Source organism: Bos taurus, chromosome 7 (assembly GCF_002263795.3).
Source record: "Bos taurus isolate L1 Dominette 01449 registration number 42190680 breed Hereford chromosome 7, ARS-UCD2.0, whole genome shotgun sequence".
Taxonomy (NCBI): Eukaryota; Metazoa; Chordata; class Mammalia; order Artiodactyla; family Bovidae; genus Bos; species Bos taurus.
Genome location: NC_037334.1, coordinates 59131736 through 59153642, shown reverse-complemented (window position 1 = coordinate 59153642; position 21907 = coordinate 59131736). Strand labels below are relative to the sequence as shown.

The window sequence follows — 21907 nt, the reverse complement described above, 5'->3', positions numbered from 1 at the left end:
ATGAGTGGAGCTGTGTTCCCTCCCTCCCATAGTTGGGGCTAAACTCTGGTGGAGGTAATGAAGATAGTGGTGACCTCCTTCAAAAGGTCCCATGCATGCACTGCCACACTTAGTGTCCCCAACTGAGAGAGTCAATTCCTAGGCAGATTGATAAGAAGTCCAGGGTCCCCAAGGGGAGAGGGGGCTGGGGCTCTCAAAGTGGAGATAGGGGTCTGGAATTCTCAAGGAGGAGAAAAGAACAAACTTTTTTTTTTCCTCTACATTCCTTCAGTTCAGTTCAGTTCATTTCAGTCGCTCAGTCGTGTCCGACTCTTTGCGACCCCATGAACTGCAGCACGCCAGGCCTCCCTGTCCATCACCAACTCCCGGAATTCACTCAGACTCACATCCATCAAGTTGGTGATGCCATCCAGCCTTAGTCTTAGTCAATTACACAACTCAGTTTAAACTCTGTACTAGGGATTATACAAGAACAATGTATCCTGCTATAGGACAGTTTCTCCTTCCTGAAAACCTTATGACTAATCCTGATATCTTGGAATGTATATTATGGGAGTGGGTCTGGTAGGATCTTTCTATTGTGAAATTCTAATCTTGTTATCCTAAAATGTAAACTGTGGGAGTGGGTCTGGTAAAATTTTCACAAACTTGAGATATGCTTTTGATTCAGATGCAAAAATCCTTAACAAAATTCTAGCAATCAGAATCCAACAACACATTAAAAAGATCATACACCATGACCAAGTGGGCTTTATCCCAGGGATGCAAGGATTCTTCAATATCCACAAATCAATCAATGTTATACACCACATTGACAAATTGAAAAACAAAAACCATATGATTATCTCAATAGATGCAGAGAAAGCCTTTGACAAAATTCAATATCCATTTATGATAAGAACTCTCCAGAAAGCAGGAATAGAAGGAACATACCTCAACATAATAAAAGCTATATATGACAAACCCACAGCAAACATTATCCTCAATGGTGAAAAGTTGAAAGCATTTCCTCTAAAGTCAGGAACAAGACAAGGGTGCCCACTTTCACCATTACTATTCAACATAGTTTTGGAAGTTTTGGCCACAGCAATCAGAGCAGAAAAAGAAATAAAAGGAATCCAAATTGGAAAAGAAGAAGTAAAACTCTCACTGTTTGCAGATGACATGATCCTTTACATAGAAAACCCTAAAGACTCCACCAGAAAATTACTAGAACTAATCAATGATTATAGTAAAGTTGCAGGATATAAAATCAACACACAGAAATCCCTTGCATTCCTATACACTAATAACGAGAAAACTGAAATAGAAATTAAGGAAACAATTCCATTCACCATTGCAATGGAAAAAATAAAATACTTAGGAATATATCTACCTAAAGAAACCAAAGATCTATATATAGAAAACTATAAAACACTGGTGAAAGAAATCAAAGAGGACACTAATAGATGGAGAAATATACCATGTTCATGGATTGGAAGAATCAATATAGTGAAAATGAGTATACTACCCAAAGCAATTTATAGATTCAATGCAATCCCTATCAAGCTACCAACGGTATTCTTCACAGAGCTAGAACAAATAATTTCACAATTTGTATGGAAATACAAAAAACCTCGAATAGCCAAAGCGATCTTGAGAAAGAAGAATGGAACTGGAGGAATCAACCTGCCTGACTTCAGGCTCTATTACAAAGCCACAGTTATCAAGACAGTATGGTACTGGCACAAAGACAGAAATATTGATCAATGGAACAAAATAGAAAGCCCAGAGATAAATCCACGCACATATGGACACCTTATCTTTGACAAAGGAGGCAAGAATATACAATGGATTAAAGACAACCTCTTTAACAAGTGGTGCTGGGAAAACTGGTCAACCACTTGTAAAAGAATGAAACTAGAACACTTTCTAACACCATGCACAAAAATAAACTCAAAATGGATTAAAGATCTCAAAGTAAGACCAGAAACTATAAAACTCCTAGAGGAGAACATAGGCAAAACACTCTCCGACATACATCACAGCAGGATCCTCTATGACCCACCTCCCAGAATATTGGAAATAAAAGCAAAAATAAACAAATGGGACCTAATTAAACTTAAAAGCTTCTGCACAACAAAGGAAACTATTAGCAAGGTGAAAAGGCAGCCTTCAGAATGGGAGAAAATAATAGCAAATGAAGCAACTGACAAACAACTAATCTCAAAAATATACAAGCAACTCCTACAGCTCAACTCCAGAAAAATAAATGACCCAATCAAAAAATGGGCCAAAGAACTAAATAGACATTTCTCCAAAGAAGACATACAGATGGCTAACAAACACATGAAAAGGTGCTCAACATCACTCATTATCAGAGAAATGCAAATCAAAACCACTATGAGGTACCATTTCACGCCAGTCAGAATGGCTGCAATCCATAAGTCTACAAGCAATAAATGCTGGAGAGGGTGTGGAGAGAAGGGAACTCTCTTGCACTGTTGGTGGGAATGCAAACTAGTACAGCCACTATGGAGAACAGTGTGGAGATTCCTTAAAAAACTGGAAATAGAACTGCCTTATGATCCAGCAATCCCACTGCTGGGCATACACACTGAGGAAACCAGAAGGGAAAGAGACACATGTACCCCAATGTTCATCGCAGCACTGTTTATAATAGCCAGGACATGGAAGCAACCTAGATGCCCATCAGCAGATGAATGGATAAGAAAGCTGTGGTACATATACACAATGGAGTATTACTCAGCCATTAAAAAGAATACATTTGAATCAGTTCTAATGAGCTGGATGAAACTGGAACCTATTATACAGAGTGAAGTAAGCCAGAAAGAAAAACACCAATACAGTATACTAATGCATATATATGGAATTTAGAAAGATGGAAACAATAACCCTGTGTACGAGACAGCAAAAGAGACACCGATGTATAGATCAGTCTTATGGACTCTGTGGGAGAGGGAGAGGTGGGGAGATTTGGGAAAATAGCATTGAAACATGTATAATATCATGTATGAAACGAGTCACCAGTCCAGGTTCAATGCACGATACTGGATGCTTGAGGCTGGTGCGCTGGGACGACCCAGAGGGAGGGGAGGGGAGGGAGGAGGGTGGAGGGTTCAGGATGGGGAACGCTGGTATACCTGTGGCGGATTCATTTTGATATTTGGCAAAACTAATACAATATTGTAAAGTTTAAAAATAAAATAAAATTTAAAATAAATAAATAAATAAAAGGTATATAACACCATTGTTTACACTAGTAAGGGGGTACTTGTCAAGAGCCGCATTAGGCATTACTGACAAAATGGAGGCACGGCCCTAAACCCCCTCCCTTTGTTCCGTAGGCACGGACCCAAAATGAAGGAGTTAGGCTTTGTGATTCTGACTTGTTTTTCCCTTTCCTCGGCTGAGTTGACTGAAGAGAATATTAAGGTGCTTATTGTTTTTGAGAGGAGCATAAGAAGGCATAAAGCCTTCTGCAGCTGTGCTCAAAGAGTAATTTATAAAGTTAATCACTGACATTTGTTCAAGGACTTTTATAAAAAAATGTTCCAGGGTGAGCACATAGGCTGCAGCTTGAGGGCATGGGAGGGATTGCTATCCGAAGCCCATTTGTGAGAAAAGTGTTTATGGCAACGGAGTTTGCTGAATTTAGGGCTTAGGAATAATTAAAATAGTTAGAAGCTAAAGATATAAGGATTGCTGTAATGTTAGCATATTCTACTATAGCTTATAGAAATTAGGGACTTTAGAGATACTGTTAGGTAGAAGCCCTTTCTAAGAAATAGTGAGCTTAGGATACTAGGGGCAAACAGAAAGATAAGAAATAAACTGAGGAATGTGGTATGCAGCCCAGACATTAGCATGAGTTACAGTGTATTCACAAGGACACATGAGAAAAAGTAGATAAGAGTATCGCTGAGGAAGGAGCTCCTTTTGAGGGGCAACAATGATTTCTGGAGAAAAATAAATCTGGGTCAATGGGAACTAAAAATACCAAACCTCTGACCTAATGCTTTTGTAAAAGTGTAAAAGAGAATCATAAGCTTGAAATAAACAGTCAGTCCAAGAAAACTGAGAGGCTGCCTCAGTTTCTCTCTCGCCGACACCACTCACCTCCTCAGGTTGAATCCCTGGCTGCTGGAGCTGGACTCCGGCAGATACTCTTTCTGCCCCCTTCTGATGTCTATGTCAGAAGCTTTCTCTATCCCTTTTATACTTTAATAAAACTCTATTACACAAAAGCTCTGAACGATCACGCCTCTTCTCTGGCTCCAGATTGAACTCTTCTCCTCCAGAGGCCAAGAATCCCAGCGTCTTTCATGGTTCAGCAACAACCTTTCACGGCCCTGCAGCAGGCCACCACCAACCCACGCCTCCACCAGAGACTCCTGGACATTTCTGGGCAAGTCTGGGTCAGTGTCTTGTGGGGTCACTGCTCCTTTCTCCTGGGTCCTGGTGTACACATGGTTCTGTCTGTGCCCTCCAAGAGTATGTTTCTGCAGTCCTGTGTAAGTTCTGTCAGCTCTATGGTGGGGTTAATGGAGACCTCCCCTAAGAGGGCTTATGCTATACCCAGGTCTGCTGCACCCAGAGCCCCTGCCCCTGCCACAGTCCACTGCCAACCTGTACCTCTGCAGGAGACACTCAAACACAGTTCTGTCTCAGCCTCCATGGGGTCTCTGGATCCTGGTGCACACGGATTTGTTTGAGCCCTCTGAGCATCTCTGGTAGGTATGGGTTTGATTCTAAACACTATTTTGCCCCTCCTACCTTCTTGTTGGGGCTTCTCCTTTGCCCTTGGACGTGGGGTATCTCCTCACAGCCGCTCCAGTGCCACACAGCCACTGCTCCAGCACCACGCAGCCACTGCTCCAGCGCCCACCGTCTTGCTGGGGCATCTTTGCCCTTGGACAGGCTTATATCCTCACAGTTGCTCCAGTGCCGTGCAGCTGCCACTGCAGTGCCACACAACAGTAAGAGAATCTAAAAAAGAGTGGATATGTATGTGTATGATTGATTCGCTTTGCTATATAGTAGAAACTAACACAACACTAAATCAACTATACTCCAACAGAAATGAATTTTTAAAAAATAATAAAAATGAGAGAGAAGAAGCACTATTCTGATCCCGAGGATGGTGCTATTTCTTTGACACCCGACTACCAAGAGCCATTCATTCTTCATTAAATGAGCCACTACATGGAGTATGCAGACTTATCTCCATGCCCCATTTAGCTGATATATCCTTGATAAGCCAGCAGGCCCTATGTTGTAATACCCAGAGCTTTTGCTTGCCTGCACAGCATCCTTGTGGTGAATTAGAAAAACACACCACTCTCTTGGCTGATTAAGCCCTGAGAACTTGAAGCTTGTGCAAAGCAAAAGGAATTGTTAGCTTGCAAATATAGGCACATGTCAGGGTCCATGGCAGGACTAGCTTGAATGTTATTTCCCCACTAGGCTCTTGGAGACCACAATGCTCAGTCCTAAGCAGTGACCCTGATGGCATAAATCTAACTTGCTGAAATCTCCCTACTAGGAACACAATCTCCAGGTCACAACCCTCTCTATAGGAGAGACTGAACCAGAAGATAGGTTGGAGAGGCCTGAAAGCATCCAAGCAGAGCTTCTTGATGGCTTTCAAGTACTAAAGTGAGAGTAAGAGGACCTAGCCTAGGCCCTGTGACACCAGAAATGCCCATTTCTGTAGCTTGGTTAATTTCATCACTTATTAAAAGGATCCTCTGACATTCACAATGTACAAGTTTTGGTCAACATGTAAGTTTAGGGACCATCCCTAAATCCTTATTCCAGGTAACTGTTTTATTACATCATTCCTCAGAATAAGCAGTATCACCTAGATTCGAACCAAATTGTATCTTCTTGAATGTCTGTATCTGAAAGGAAGGATATTTTACATAACAGCATGTCAAACCCAATACTATCTTTCAATGAGTGCTGTAATTTAATTTTTTTCTCTTTTTTAATGTCTGCTATAGGCCTTGAGTAATAGATATATATATGTAAATTCTGAAAAAGATAAACTTGCCATCAAGGAGCCTTCAGTCAATTTGTGGAGATATTTAAGCAGGTGCTTATTAGGTACATAAAAAGAACACTTAGCCATTCCCTGGAGAACCAGAACAACGTTCCCAGGGAAGTGAAGTGAAAGCCGAGACTAATGCCAAGTACTATGCTAGACTCCTTGAGGATTCAAAAGTGAATAAAGTACCCTGCCTTTAAGAGATCTATAGGCTAAAGGAGAAGAGAACTCTTAAAATACTTAGCTCCCAAATAACTAGTCAAGGAGGATATATGGCTGGTGACGGAGCAACTATCTGGAGTGGGATGCAATGGCCATGATGGAGGTTCTGCAGAGGGGGCATTTGAACCTGAGCTTGAGGAATAAGTGGGGACGCAGCAAGGGGAGACAATAGGGATGATAACATATACAGGAAAACAAAGGGCATGAGCACAGCATGTGGGTGTGAATGGGCAAGCCCAGGTGGGGACAGGTCACTAGCTCAGAGCAAGGAAGGAAGCAGAGTGTACAGGGAGGAGAGTAGGCACACCTTGCCAACCGGTTTATTGCTTGTTCTTTGGCACTGGAAAGCAATTCTGCCTGATCCTCACCTAATTGTCAACCCTGGCACAGAAATAACTGCAAAAGAATGATTGCAGTGTCATTTATAAACACATATTAAAAATACCAAGAGGGTTTTTCTTTTCCTACCTGTAAAACTCTTGGTTTTAAAGACAGGGCAGGGCCCATTAGTATAGATTCAGAAGCAAGCTCTACTGATACATTATGCAACAACCTAAATTCCATAGCAGATGATGTCAGCTATAAATGCCCTATAAATGGAGCAAGACTTCGGATGCATCGGAACAATTTCTCTGCATCAATACCCACTGCTACAAACATGGCTGTCTCAGGGCTTCGGCTGACAATTGTCTGGGGACTGCTTGTCTTAATCCTGACTTGCCAGGCTGGTAAGTACTTTAAGTCTCAGCTCATGCTTTACGCAGTAGTTAGCCATGACTGGAGGAAGTCAGTGGCACTGATCTGGAACATGCAGAGGAATGAGGGGAACTTAGGGCACCGCAGAAAGAGCACTGGACTGGGAGACAGAGGCAGATTTAACAAAAAGCAAGTAGGATTTGTATTCAAGTGTGCTTCAGTTACAGCCTCCATCCTCAGTGAATGTATGAAGTTCAGAATGATTTTTTTTCTTATATCCTCACATGATATAGTGACACTATTATACCATAAATTCCTTGAAAGCTGGGGGCATTTGTTTTTTGTTTTTTTTAATGACTGTAACTAATAATATTCAAAAGTGAAGAGTCTAGAATAAGACTCCTGGGCCTGGCTCCACCACTAATCAGAAATATGACTCAGAAACACTATTTAACCTCTATGGGCCTCACACTTAAAAGGGAGTATCAGTTGTTAAGTTTCTCATTTAGCTGTCATGAAAATTAAAGATAAAACATACTGTTCCATAATAAACACCAACATTAACCATTATGGATATGTATTATCTCGTTTGATTCTCATAATTCTTTTAAGTAAACATGCACAGTTTTATCATTTCCCTTTTTGCAGGTAAATAAGCCAGGCTTGCAGAGAGAAAGTTACTTGAGCATTGACACAGGCAGAAGTGGCACATCTGGGACTGAAACCCAAGTCTTTAGATTCTTTCTATTATAAAGCATCTACTTCTTTCATGTCTGTTCCAAGCACACAGAGGACCACAGGCAGCAGGCAGAAGTTTCATTAATTAATTTTTGGTCTACAGATGACAATGAGCCCTTAATCTGTCTGTATTCAGAATAACAGGTCAGAAAATACAGACAGTGCTAATTAGTAATAGTACCTTTTGAGCTATTCTAAATATAATTTGGCAGAACTCACAACCTCGGTCACCCACCGTCCACTGGCACAACATGTGGGCAGACACTCCAACAGGGCTATGGCAGAGGTGGCCTCAGAGATTACTGTGTCCATCTGGTTCTTTGGTTTTGGTTTTACTCACTAAGGCATGTCTGACTCTTTGCAACCCCATGGACTGTAGCCTGCCAGGCTCCTCTGTCCATGGGATTTCCCAGACAAGAATACTGGAATGGGTTGCCATTTCCTTCTCCAGGGAATCTTCCTGACCCAGGAATTGAACCCACGTCTCCTGCATTGCAGGCAGATCTTTACCACCGAGCCACCTGGGAAGCCCACTGAGTCCATCTACCCCTAAGTAATCACTGTGATAAAGCGAAAAGTGAGATTTATATCCTAGAGACCAGTCCCAGGTCTGTCTCTCATGAACACTGAAACTGGTTAAAACAGTTCACTGCTTTGAACCTCAGTTTCCTCATCTGTAGAATAGGATAATTACCAACTTCACCAGGTGAAATGAACATGGTTTTGTAATCACTTTATAAGCTACAAAAACTGTAGAAATATCAGCATTATTGTTTTTCAGAACTTTATGATTATACTAAGAAACACAATCAAGTATTAATGTAAATAAATGCTGCTAAAATATTAAGAAATTTGAAAATTTTGGAAAATAATAAAAACTAAGAAATTTGACATACCAGAAAAAAAATTATCAAAGCCAATAGTTGAATATTTTCTCCTTTCAAATATAATATGGGGGAGCTTTTATTTGGGCTTCCCTAGTGGCTCAGATGGTAAAGAATCTACCTGCAATGCCAGTGACCCATTTTGATCCCTGGTTTGGGATGATCCCCTGGAGAAGGGAATGGCTACCCACTCCAGTAATATATACACATATATATGATATACAAAGATACATCAAGTATCCTTCCATCTTGACAAGAACACAGTGAAGAAACTGAGAGGCAGAGCAGTTAAACATTGGTGAATTTTTTGCTGAAGACAAGAATCAAACTCAGATATACAGGACTTCAAAACATCACCCACCACACTGTAATACCTCTCATATACATGATCCAAGGGCAGGGCCAAGGATTTGATCTTCACACACACTCTAAGCCAGGGCTCCTTGTATTTTGAAAACTTGTAACTATTGCTAAGTTACAATAAAAATAATAAAATTAAATTGTTATTCAAGTAGGCAGATAGGAACCAGAGAAAAGAACTCACTTTTCATGGAAGAAATTTCCATCTGCAGCTGGTAAATGTCTCCAGAGAACAACTGCTTGAAGGCAGGATTTCATGTAAGAAATGTGTTCTGTGAAATTTGAAAAAAAAAAAAAAAAATAGATTCAAACCCTCGCTCATCCACTTGCTAGATGTGTGACTTTTGCTGAGTCATTTATTTTCTCTGAACATCTGTCTTCTCTTCTATAAAACTGTAATGCTATCACTGAATTGAATAAAGATCAGGACAGTGATGAATGTACATCCTAGTACCTACACATTACAAATAAGCCTTCTCTTTCCTTCCCCTTCCTGTAATGAAAACAAAGCAATTCTGGTCTCCATGGTTGCCCTGCCCTTTATGTAAGGATCATGTCCATATATGTCCATTTTTGCCTTAACTCTTAGCAGCATATGCTATATACATAATAGTAGGCTCAAAAACACTTATTGAATGTGAAAACCAACAGCTGAATAAACACTTGGTGGTTGGTATATTGATCTTGTCTTTAGGTCTCAGACTATCGAATCTTTTTTTGTGGCAAAGTAAAAAATAAATGTTTGTAGAATTGAAAGCCATATTTTTTACTAAGAGTCTCTATTTTAGGATATGACACAAATGCAACTCTTCTCGCTAATTGATAGCCTCCACACCAAAAGCTAGTTACATCTCCTTCATTCAGAGTCATGGGGTACTTTGTCTAGAGGATGGGACTTCTTGAGTCAAAATTTGTGATAAGATTGACAGATAAAATACAGGGCTCCCAGTTAAAGTTGAATTTCAGATAAATAGCAATTTTCTATTTTAGTTTATGTATGTTCTAAATATTTCACAGGTCATTCTTATACTAAAAAAATATTGTTTTTTATCTGACATTCAGTTTTAACTGGGCATCTGTGTTTTTGTTTACCAAATCTGCCAGCACTACTTGTGAGGCTACAGTTAAATCAAAAGATAAAGGGTTCTACTTCATCCTGACACCAGGGTCCAAAGGGGAGGCCATTCGTACTTTCTAAATGCTGCTCTTCATTGCTTTTAATCCCCTGAACCTGTTAGACCACTAAGCAAAGCCAAACCCACCAAGGGACCTTGCATGTCACCAACTTCACTTTCTGGATCTTTGGCCTCATTCCAAAAGGCACTTGATTAAATATCAAAAGTAAGAGATCTAGAGCCTGTTGTCCACAGTAAACTAAGTCAGAAACAGAAAAACAAATATCATACATTAACACATACAAATGGAATCTAGAAAAATGGTACTGATGAGCCTACTTGCAGGGCAGGAATAGAGATGCAGAGGTAGAGAACAGGCCTGTGGACACAGCGGGGAGGGAGACGATGGGGTGAACTGAGTGACACTGAAGCGTATACATTACCATATGCAGAATAAATAGCCAATGGGAACTTGCTATGTAACACAAGGAGCTCAATCCAGTGCTTTGTGGTGACATCCAAAGAGGTGGGATGGGGTGGGGGATGGAAGGAACGTTCAAGAGGGAGGGGATATATGTATACTTATGACTGATTTAGGTTGTTGTATGGCGTGAGAGTTGGACTGTGAAGAAAGCTGAGCGCTGTAGAATTGATGTTTTTGAACTGTGGTGTTGAAGACTCTTGAGAGTCCCTTGGACTGCAAGGAGATCTAACCAGTCCATCCTAAAGGAGATCAGTCCTGGATGTTCATTGGAAGGACTGATGCTAAAGCTGAAACTCCAATACTTTGGCCACCTGATGTGAAGAGTTGACTCATTGGAAAAGACCCTGATGCTGGGAGGGATTGGGGGCAGGAGGAGAAGGGGACGACAGAGGATGAGATGGCTGGATGGCATCACTGACTCGATGGACATGAGTTTGAGTAAACTCCAGGAGTTGGTGATGGACAGGGAGCCCTGGCGTGCTGTGATTCATGGCGTCGCAAAGAGTCGGACACGACTAAGCGGCTGAACTGAATGGCAGAAACCAACACATTGTAAAACAATTATCCTCCAATTAAAACTGGTTTTTAAAAAGTAAGAGACCAGCAGTTAAAATCACATCTTCTCCTGCTATTTGTAAGATCTTCTGCAAGTCACCCAGTGTTCTCAGATTCTGAGTCCAGTGAGCTAAAATCTGCACAGTCCAAAAAATTGATCAAACTTAATATTACATATAGATGTAAAATCATTATTTACAGAACTATCACATGCTGGGATACAAATGACAGAATTTCTCCTTGTCATCATAATACTTGCTGTCTTATAACACACATGTAGTTAGTTCATACCTTTTTTTGTCCAAGACTATGCAGTTCATCACAGAGTGCTTTAGAACCCAGGTTTTAGTACCAGACAAACATGGGGCTGAATTCTGATTCTACCACTCCAACACTGTGACTCTGGTCCCCTTCTAGACCTCTCTCAACTTCCATTTCCTTACCTTTAACTTGGGATAATAATGTTGCCTCCCTCATAGGGTTGCTGGGAGAATAAAATGAGACAGTGCACATAGATTGCCTGTCCCAGGATTGCCTGTCCTATGTGCTCAGCAAATGCTACCTATTATTATATCATCCTCCTCATTATCACTTCCAGAAGTCCAGGGATTACATGAGAAAAATACATTAAAACCAAGCATCCTGTATTTCAGTCCCAGCACTGGTGTTTACTAGCTGCTTTCACTCTGAACAACTAACAACTTCTGTGAGCTTTGGTTTTCTCATCAGAAAAAGAAACTGTGTCTACCAAAGGCATCAATATCTGTGGGTCTGTTTGCTTAGGAATAAACGGCATAATGCACATGAAGACAATAGGCAGGCATTAGATGTCCCTAAATATAATTATATGAGGTTACATAATGGGGGGGGGGTGTTATAAAGGGCCCTAGGATTCCTTACAATGAAAGAAACTTCCTTATCTTTTTGCTGAGAATCAACCCTGAGATTCCGTTTTGTTTTTCAGATGACAAACCAGAGGGCAAGCCAGATGAGCAGCCACACGACTCAGGCAAAAATTCAGAGCCAGCGTTCCCAAAATTCCTAAACATTTTGGGCTCAGACATTATTGAGAATGCAGTGGAGTTCATCCTCCGCTCCATGACGAGGAGCACGTAAGCACTGAGACAAACCTTGCTTTTGTCCAGTTGGCTGTTGGTAATGACCACATTGCATTAAAATGAATGAGAAACAAAATTACATGCATGCCAATGTACTGTTTTAATTGAAACGTTGTCTATGTTAACATATATTTGCATCTGCATGGATTTCCCTAAACTCTGGGGGTGAGAACATTCCCAAGGAATTTATGAAACAAGGGGATCCATAAAATATGTTTTATTTCATGACCAAGTAGGGGGGAAGAAGAGCATCAGACCAACAGGCAGAAAACTAGGTTCTGGTCTTGACACAGGTGCTACTTACTGGGTGATCTGCACTTAGACTCTCCCTCTCTGTGTGCGTCAGTTGGCTGATCTGTAAAGTTAAAGGAATAAAGGACCTACCTGATGCAGACACAGTAATTCTCTGATGAAGGTGGTGGGTAGGGATGTGCTCAGTAGTAAGGGGCATGAGAAGTTCTATCTTTATTTTCTAGTCTGAGTTATTTAGGAGGGTTAGCAGACACAGTAGCTATCTCTCCTCCAAGGCAATCGAGAGAACCTCTCTTAGAAGGGAGGGTTTGCTTTGATCTTGACAGACTGCCTTGTTGGCAAATTGCACAGCCCATAAACTTCCTGTGATTTTCAACCTGCTTCCAAGCTCCTGTGCCCAACTCCTAATACAGCCTACGTAGATTTACATAGCTCTGGTTTCTAAATCTACTTCACCCTGTTCTTCATTCTCCTGACATTAACCTCCCTCAGTTCAGCTCACCAGGGTCTAATTTGTTTTCCTGAATTTCTAGGTGCTAACCTCTCTGAGACTCTGCTCTCTGTTTCTCTCTTCACAACACCCTAAGCAGAGTTTGACAAAGTATAGACCATTACTTACCTGCTTAAGAATCTCCTGGAGAACTTTACAAAACGCGGACCGCTTCATCCCATGTTGTACCTTCCCCGGGCAAAGCTGCAGGTTTGCATTTTAACAACCTTTCAGGTTATTCTAATATTGATTAACCATTGATTGGATGCTCTCAGCTACATGGCTGGGTCTTAAAGGTCCACATCACCTTTAAATTTATATTCACATTTTTGTGTAGATGTGAATCTTTCTATTTTCTAGGGGCAGTGCTTCTGACTTTATAAGATTCTCAAAATAGTCTATAACCAGTGACAAATTAAGGGCCGCTTCTGTATAGAAGTGATCGGGGCCATTTTGTAATGCCCGATCTGCTTAAATTGACATATTACAATCAGGTGAATAGGCAGGAGTCTGCATACAATCAAGAACAAACCGTTAAAACTTAAAGGTGTTTATTTTGTGTTTTCATTTTTCCTATCATGGTTACTTTTGCAACTGTCGAGTTCCCACGACTGTTCATGTAAACAAGGAAAAAACTGACAAGGAAAAGAATAAGAGCAACACTATTCATCTACAAAGTACAGATTAGACTCCAGTTGAATTCAAATTGTTATAAATCATAACAATAGCAGTGCAAAGGATCAGAACAATAATAATCCCTTTTATTCCTTCCCTGGGGAATTCCCTAGATATATTATAAAATAGCACTTGTTTTCTCTGTTAACTCAAACTTGAGGGATCTTCATTAAAGACACAACAGTCCTTGCTCAAGGCAACACATCTAACTCCCCTCCCTCTGTCCAAGAAAATACCATAAATATGGCAGAGGATGGGGAGTGGGAAGAGACCCTCAACAACTATACCTAAGAACTTAATGTGTGCTTAGGAAAGTAGGGGGAGGACTTGTGAAGGAAACAATCTAGACTATAAGTCTAGAAGTCTCCTCAAAGAAATTGCAGTCCTTATCGTATAAGATGACATGAGCAGATCTGGTGATAGCTAAGATGTTTAGGTAAATGTCAGTCAACCCTCACAGTGAAGGGTCTAAGAAAGGAGCTGGCACTGGGCAAGGATGCTTAGGGGAGTGTTTCTGGCAAAAGCAAGATGTGCTTTGGATCTTAAAGCACTCGATGAGATTTGATTAGAAGAGAGAATGACAAGAATGATGGAACTTCATAAAGATAGAAGTTTTGCTTTGTTTACTCCTGTGTATCTGATGCCTACATACCGTATCAATCATGTAACAAATGCTGGGTATGTGCTTTCAGGACAGTGAATAGACCAGCTCACTCCCCCTACTTACCCTCTGGGTAAACTTAAGAGCTATATGAACTGCATTCTGGTCACCACTGATCTAAAAATATCCATATTCTTAATTCCCCTGGCCCTTTGAGAAGCCTCCAATTCTTGTGAATTTCACCCTGACCCCCAGGTTTCCATGACACAACATTTTCCTTGTTCTCTCCCTACCACAAGCCTTTCTTTCTTATTCTTTCTATTTGACTTTTCATGCATCTGCCCCTTAAACATCATTGCTACTCAAGGTTCCAAATGTAGAGCCTCCCTGATTTTTCACATCACAGCTTCCACATTAGGAATATTACTTACAGTCTGATGTGTTCCTAATACAGATGTCTATTGCATTCTTTTCCCTGAGCTACATAATGTAACAATTCATGGGTTGCTACAAAAACCTTATTTAGGTTTTCGTCAATACATCAAATTCACCTGGTCTAAACCCAATCCCATCATCTCACTTACAAATCTGCTCCTCTTCATTTTTTCCTTATCTCAGTAAGTCACATTTCCATCTATTCAGAATCTAGACACTTCAGGTCTTCTTTGATTCTTCCTGCTCATCACCACTTCTATCTAGTTGCTAAATTTTCTAAGTTTTTCTTAGGGCTTCCCAGGTGGCTCAGCAGTAAAGAATTTACCTGCCAATGCAGGAGATGCAGGTTCAACCCCTGGGTCGGGAAAATCCCACGGAGAAGGAAATGGCAACCCAATCCAGTATTCTTGCCTGGGAAATCCAATGGACAGAGAAGCCTGGTGGGCTATAGTCCATGGGGTTGCAAAGAGTTGGACACAACTTAGTGACTAAACAACAAGTTTTTCTTCCTATACCATTCCTTTTCTTCAACTCCACTGACTCGTAGGGCTAGTTGAGCCCATCATCATCTCTTTCCAGAGCTCTTCTCATTAGATCTATCATTACTTACACTGTTTCTGTCTCTCCCCACTCCAACCCATCCTCTACCTGGCTACAAATTTGATTCTCTCTCTGCCATGCTTGAAACCCTTTCAGTGAACTTCCATTGCCTGCAAAATCAGAGCAAATGCAACAGCTGATGCTAAAGGGCCTTCCCTGATGCCAATATATCTTTCAGTCAAATCTCTCACTTTTGAAGCCAAACACCTGATGACCCAGTGACAAGTTATTTCTGTTTCAGAACAGATAATGTTCGTTTAAATCTCCAGTTATCTTTGCACATGATTTTCTGTCATCAGTGCCTCACCCTCAAACCCCAGCTCCACTCTGTTCACCTGCTAAGTCTGTAATGATTTTGTAAAATCCAGTACAAAGACAAGCTCTGTGAAGATGTCACAGACCCCTACTATTAGAAAATTCAGATATTCAGATGCTGGGATTTCATAATGCCTTTGCTGGAAGGCAAATCCTGCAAAGGCATTATGAAGGCATATGGCTTTTCTTATCTCACTGTTTTAAATTATTTGTCTCTGAATGCATCTGTTTTCTCCACTAGATAAGAATATCCTCATAGACCACATTTTTTTCTTTTACCTTCTCAACAGCTACCCCACAGTCAATCCTTAAACAGTATAGAAACCTCTGGCATTAATTCATGCTTCTGGAGACCTAAGTTTTAGACTCTGCTTTGCAATTTACCATCCATTTGACTTAAACAGGTTATTTGATCTCTATGAGCTTCAGAGGTCTTTTCATATGTAAAAAGATTAAAAATCATCACTTACCTATTCAACAAATATTTATTAATTCATACTATATGCCAGGTATTGTTCTAGGTATTGGGGATGTATTATGAAACAAATAGATCAAAATATCTATCTTTATAGAGTTTATATAAGACTAGACACCAAACTAATAGATTTCTTGGCAGAATTAAAGAGAGAATTATGCATGCATGGCTTGTCAAATATGAACTACTGTAGAAATCTTATATCTTCTTATTTTACAACCCAGGAAAACCTGGAGAAGAAAAGTATTGCTCAAATAGTATAAATTAGTGATCTTTTTAACATTCCTGATCAGTCTAAATCATAATTCATTGTTTTCTCTTTATTTTTTTTCAAGAGAATTTTTGGAACATGGTGATAAACAAGGAGAACATTCATCAAAGTGACTTTCTCAGGTGATTTTAACTTAAAAACTTACAATCAAAAAATAGTATACTGAACATAGCAAAAAATGTGTTTTTTGTGTGTGTTTTTGCTTTGTTCTTGCATTTTTTAAAATAATTTTTAATAGATGTATTTTTATTATCTCAAACTCACAGACTTAGTAAGATTTTCTTAAGGGAAGAAGCACGATTGTGGGGTGAAACAAGTAAGCACTGAAGTGAGGAGAACTGGGCTTGTCCCAACTCCTCTTGGAACTCGATTTGTGCAAGATCTGCCTGTGAAAGGAGGAGCTTATATGCACTAAAGTCTAAGGACCCATGAAATCATGCAGTTAGTTACTCATGAGAATAAGATTTACAAAAACTATTTCCAGCAGAAAGAACTAATAAGCTCTCTAATTTATATGAAAACAGTCTGGTTTGTGTTCAGAGATACCTGCTGGTTCCTTATCCAGTTCTCTCTTGAGAATGGATTTCGAAATATAAATACAGAAATGTTAGACCTGGGAAGTGAATTCTATAAGTAACTAGCACAAACTAGCTTAGTTTTAGGTTTAGGCATTAAGCTAAGTGCTCTGTATGCGTTACCTAATTTAATTCTAACATTCTCTATGAAAGATAGGTATTGTCATTCTAAAATTTTGTAAATAGGGAAACCAAAGCTCAGGGAGCTTAATTAAGGTGATCTGAATTCAAGCAGCCTGAGTCCATAGTCTGTGCTTCACCACTAAGCAATAGAGCTTACTGGAGAACAGAGAACAGTGACTGAACTGTGTGATTTTAGACATGCCTCGAGGTGTCCATAGAGATAATACACTACCCCTCTGGTTAGTTGCGTTCTATACATCTCTAGGATGCATATTTATATAAGTAGATATACAAATAAACTATCTTTCTCCTGTAACATATGCCTCTTTCTTACACAGTCCTTTAACGCTCATTTAACCCATGCCTACTATGTGTCAAATTCTGTCAATGCTACCAAGATAAATAACACTGTCCCATCATTAAGAAGTTTCTAGTTTGGGCTATCACCTAGCACAGTGCGCTCCAGGACTGTGCAGGGAAACGGTCAAGTTCTATGTACAAGTGCCGTGGATATGCCTTGTAGAAAGGATATAAAAAGGAAGACCTGGAGGAAGGAGTGGGCATTAGGAGGGCTTTGCAAAGCTGCTGCATTTCCGTATAGTCTCAGATAATGAGCAGAAAGGGGCAAGTTCTCATAAACAAATCTTCTAATTGTCGGACACCTAATTAATCTGAGGTCCTCACAGCCTCTGCTTAATCACATTGACACAATTTCCTTATGTTAATAGCCTTACAATTTCACCTCCTAGTGTCCTGCGTCACTTGAAATCATGGGGATTCAAGTCTCCCAATGTCTTAAGTCATTTGACATTCAACACACCTTTCTTATGTTAAAATAAGAATCTGATGAATCTTACTAAGGTTATAAGAGAAGTAAAAGATGGCAAAGCACTTTGCAAATTCTCAATATCTATCTACATTTTTTTAATTAAGAAAAAAGTGTAACCGACACACCAGATGACATGTTTAGACTTGCTGAGTCAGAACTTCCTCAGGAGGGAGCTAGAAAAACTAAATTTCATAGGAAATCCTTAAGTAACCAATGAGCAAAACTGCAGATGGGCAAGACACCACTCAGTATCTACACCATTAAGCCTGATGGGAAATGTTTCTTTTAGAATTTAGAGCAAGAGAAAAAATGAGCCTTCCCTAAGTATTGCTTCCTCATTTCTGGTTATAAGATTTATGTAACTTGGTCTATTTCATTTATTTTTCCTGTCTATCCAGAAACTCAAAGAAAAACTGATGACTCAATTTATCCCAGTGTTTAATATACATGCCTTCTCCCTTCATTCCTGTTACTGATTCTTGCCTCATATATCTTGCATTTTCATTTTTGTTGCTGTTGCTTGTTTTTTCAAATACATATTATAGTTGATTTCATTATAATAAATCATCTCATGTTCTATAGTACAGAGACATAAAAATGTTTGTGTTTTTCCTAGGTCTTAAGCCTTTTCTAGCTGGTAATTGTTTCCCTGTGTCTGGTTTGTTTCTAAGGACACACCTACACGGCTCCAGAACAAGCCAAGGGCAACCAAATCCTGCTTTTCCAGTTCTGTTTCACAAGTCCTCCAGGACAGAGGGCTCAAAGCAGTTCCCAGCGAGTGCTTAGAATTCAGGCCCTGGCTTCAACCAAACACAGCTTATTCTGAACATCCTGACTTTGCAATTTTGCTTCTAGAAGTCAAAATAAATATGTCCACCCTGGGTCACAAATCCTAGTTCATTAAGGTTTTTGTTGGTAGAAGTAATTTTTCCAGAAAATGTTTACAGTTTTTAATGATGCAAAAAAAAAGAAATATATAAAAATTATTTTTATCCAGAATAACTGAAGAACATTTCAAATTAAGAGAACTAAATTTTGGATAATATAAGTCCAAAGTCTCAGAACCAGTAAATGACAGAAAAAGGATTTGAACCTGACTCCAAAGAACAAGCACTTAATCCCTAAAAACATATGAAATTTCAGAGTTAAAAGTTTCATAAATCCTTTTTGGAAAAGTCTTTCAAAAAATCTGAACCCATGTTGTTGGGCTAGTAAACTAAAACCTGACCTTTAAAAAAAAATTAACAAGGTTATTGGTGTTTCCACAGTCTTCATTGGGTTTCCCTAGTGGCTCAGCAGTAAAGAATCTACCTGCAACACAGGAGAAACACAGGATCAGGAAGATCACTTGGAAAAGGAAATGGCAACCCACTCCAGTGGGTTGCCTGAAAAAACCCCAGGGACAGAGGAGCCTGGTGAGGTTGCAACAGTCAGACGTGATTTAGCAAGTAAACCACTACTCCCACCAGTCTTTGTTATTCTCATGGACTAGCAGAGTGCCCTTGAAGACACTTGAAAAGAGTGGATGAAAGAATTTTGGCAAGTCTAGTGCAGTCTTTTCATTTCTTCCACAACCTTGTCACACAGATGTGGGTCCTCAGTGGCTACTGGTGTGGTTCTTGCCCACTTGGTCATAAAGGATTGAACCACTGTCAGATCTGACCCAGCTGAGCCAGGAGGATTCTTCCAGAATTATTTAATGGGACAGTGAGACAAGACTGAAACCATAAAGCACAATGACAATTATGGCATTAACTGCACTCTACAGCTCTACAGCATATAGCACTCTAGTCTAGAATAAAAGATCTATGTACTTCTGTCCTGGATCCTGTTCTCCCAAGCATTACTTCAGTGTATTTTCAATAAATCTTTTGTTTGTTTGTCTTCCTTTAAGCCAGGATAGGTGTGCATGCAACACAAAGAAACCCTCATAATGCAGATAGCTAAGCAAAGAGTGAATACCTACTAAATACTGAAAAATACATTACTTTCTATTATAAATTTAGATAATCCACCTTCTGCATTTTCCAGAGACTTCCAGTTTTTTATTCCCAACTCCACTGACATTTAATAAACATTGTGTAAATTTAAGATGTACAATGTGTTCATTTGATAGACATGTATACTGCAAAATGATTACCATGAAAAGGTTAGTTAACACATTCATGGCCTCACATGGTTACTTTTTTTTTAATTTTATTTTTTAATTTATTTTTTGGCCATGTGCAGCAAGTGGGATCTTAGTTCCCTGACCAGGGATGGACCCCCACACCCCAGTTCAATGAAAGTACATTCTTAACCCCTGGACCTCCAGGGAAGTCCATATAGTGAGAACTTTTAAGATCTACTTTCTTAGCAACTTTCAAGTACACAATACAGTATTATTAACTACAGCACCAGGCTGTATATTAGATCCCCAGCTTACTGATATTATAACTGGAAGTTTGTAAACTTTGACCAGCTTCACCCATTTCTCTCACCGCCTCCTCTGGCCCTGGCAACCACCAATTTACTCTCTACTTGAATGACTTCCCTTTTTTTTTTAAGATTTCATATATGCATGAGGCCATACAATATTTGTCTTCCTTTGTGTAAAAAGCTGAGCTTCCCTGATAGCTCACCTGGTAAAGAATCCACCTGAAATGCAGGAGACCCTAGTTTGATTTCTGGATCAGGAAGATAGGCAAGAGAAGTGAATGGCTACTCACTCCAGTTTCTTGTCTAACTTAGTTCACTTTAGCATAACATCATCACACTTCATCTGGTGGTTTAGCTGCTCAGTCATGTCCAACTCTTGTGACCCCATAGAATGTAGGCCTCCAGGGTCCTCTGTCCATAGTATTTTTCTAGGCAAGAATACTAGAGTGGGCTGCCATTTCCTTCTCCAGGGGATCTTCCCAACCCAGGGATCAAACACAGTTCTCCTGCCCTGCAGGTAACTTCTTTACCAACTGAGGTACTAGGGAAAATTTGCTGCAAATGACAGGATTTCCTTCTTTTCTAAGGTTGAACAATATTACATATATATGTATATATACACACACACACCACATCTTCTTTATCCATTCATCCATTGACAGGCATAGGCTGTTTCTAGGTCTTCTTATTGTAACTAATGTTGCAATGAATATGGAGGTACAGATATTTCTTTGAGATAATGATTTTATTTCCTTTAATATATATCCAGAAGTAGGATTGCTGGATCGTTTGGTAGTTCTGTTTTAATTTTTTTATGGTAGTTCTGTTTTTTATTTTTTAGCCTTTATGACTGCACCAATTTACACCCCCACCAACAGTGCACAAAGGTTCCCTTTTCTCCATATCCTTGCCAGCACTCATTATCTCTTATCTTTGATAATAGCCGTTCTAACAGGTGTGAGGTGATGTCTCATCATGGCCTTGTTTTCTATTTCCCTGATGATTAGCGATGTTGAACACCTTGTCATATATCTGTCAGCCATTTTTATGTCTTCTTTGGGAAAAATGTCTCTTCAGATCCTTTTCCCATTTTTTTAATAAAAAAAAAAAGTTTGTTTTTGCTGTTAATCACTATGAGTTCCTTATCTATTTTGGAAGTTAATCTCTTACCAGATATAAGATTTGCAAATAGTTTTCTCCCATTCAGGGCTTCTGTTGTGGCTCAGCTGGTAAAGAATCTGCCTACAATGTGGGAGACCTGGGTTTGATCCCTGGGTTGGGAAGATCTCCTGGAGAAGGGAAAGGTTACCCACCCCAGTATTCTGGCCTGGAGAATTCCATGGACTGTATAGTGCATGAATTCGCAGAGTTGGACACGACTGAGTGACCTTCACTTTCACTTTTCACTTCTCCCATTCCATAGGTTACCTTTTCATTTTGTTTATCATTTCAAAACTAAGCTAACTACACTTGTTTTTGTTTTGTTTTCTATTTTTTATTTATTTTTATTTTTTTCAACTGGAGTAAAACTGCTTTACAATATTGTGTTAGTTTCTGATATACAACACGAATCAGCTATGTGTATACGTATATCCCCTCTTCTTAAGCCTCCCTCCCACCTCCCCCA

At 39.7% G+C, this 21907-nt stretch overlaps 1 protein-coding gene across 2 annotated transcripts; it reads left to right on the top strand.

Moving 5' to 3' along the window:
- The first annotated feature begins 6725 nt into the window (after positions 1-6725).
- Positions 6726-18831, top strand: C7H5orf46 (chromosome 7 C5orf46 homolog). 2 transcript variants are annotated; one of them, XM_010807482.4, is made up of 4 exons: positions 6726-6999; positions 12068-12215; positions 16400-16457; positions 18261-18389. In XM_010807482.4, exons 1-3 carry the CDS (start codon positions 6885-6887, stop codon positions 16446-16448), a joined length of 312 nt encoding a protein of 103 aa, XP_010805784.1. In that variant the 5' UTR covers positions 6726-6884; the 3' UTR covers positions 16449-16457; positions 18261-18389.
- The last annotated feature ends 3076 nt before the right edge of the window (positions 18832-21907 follow it).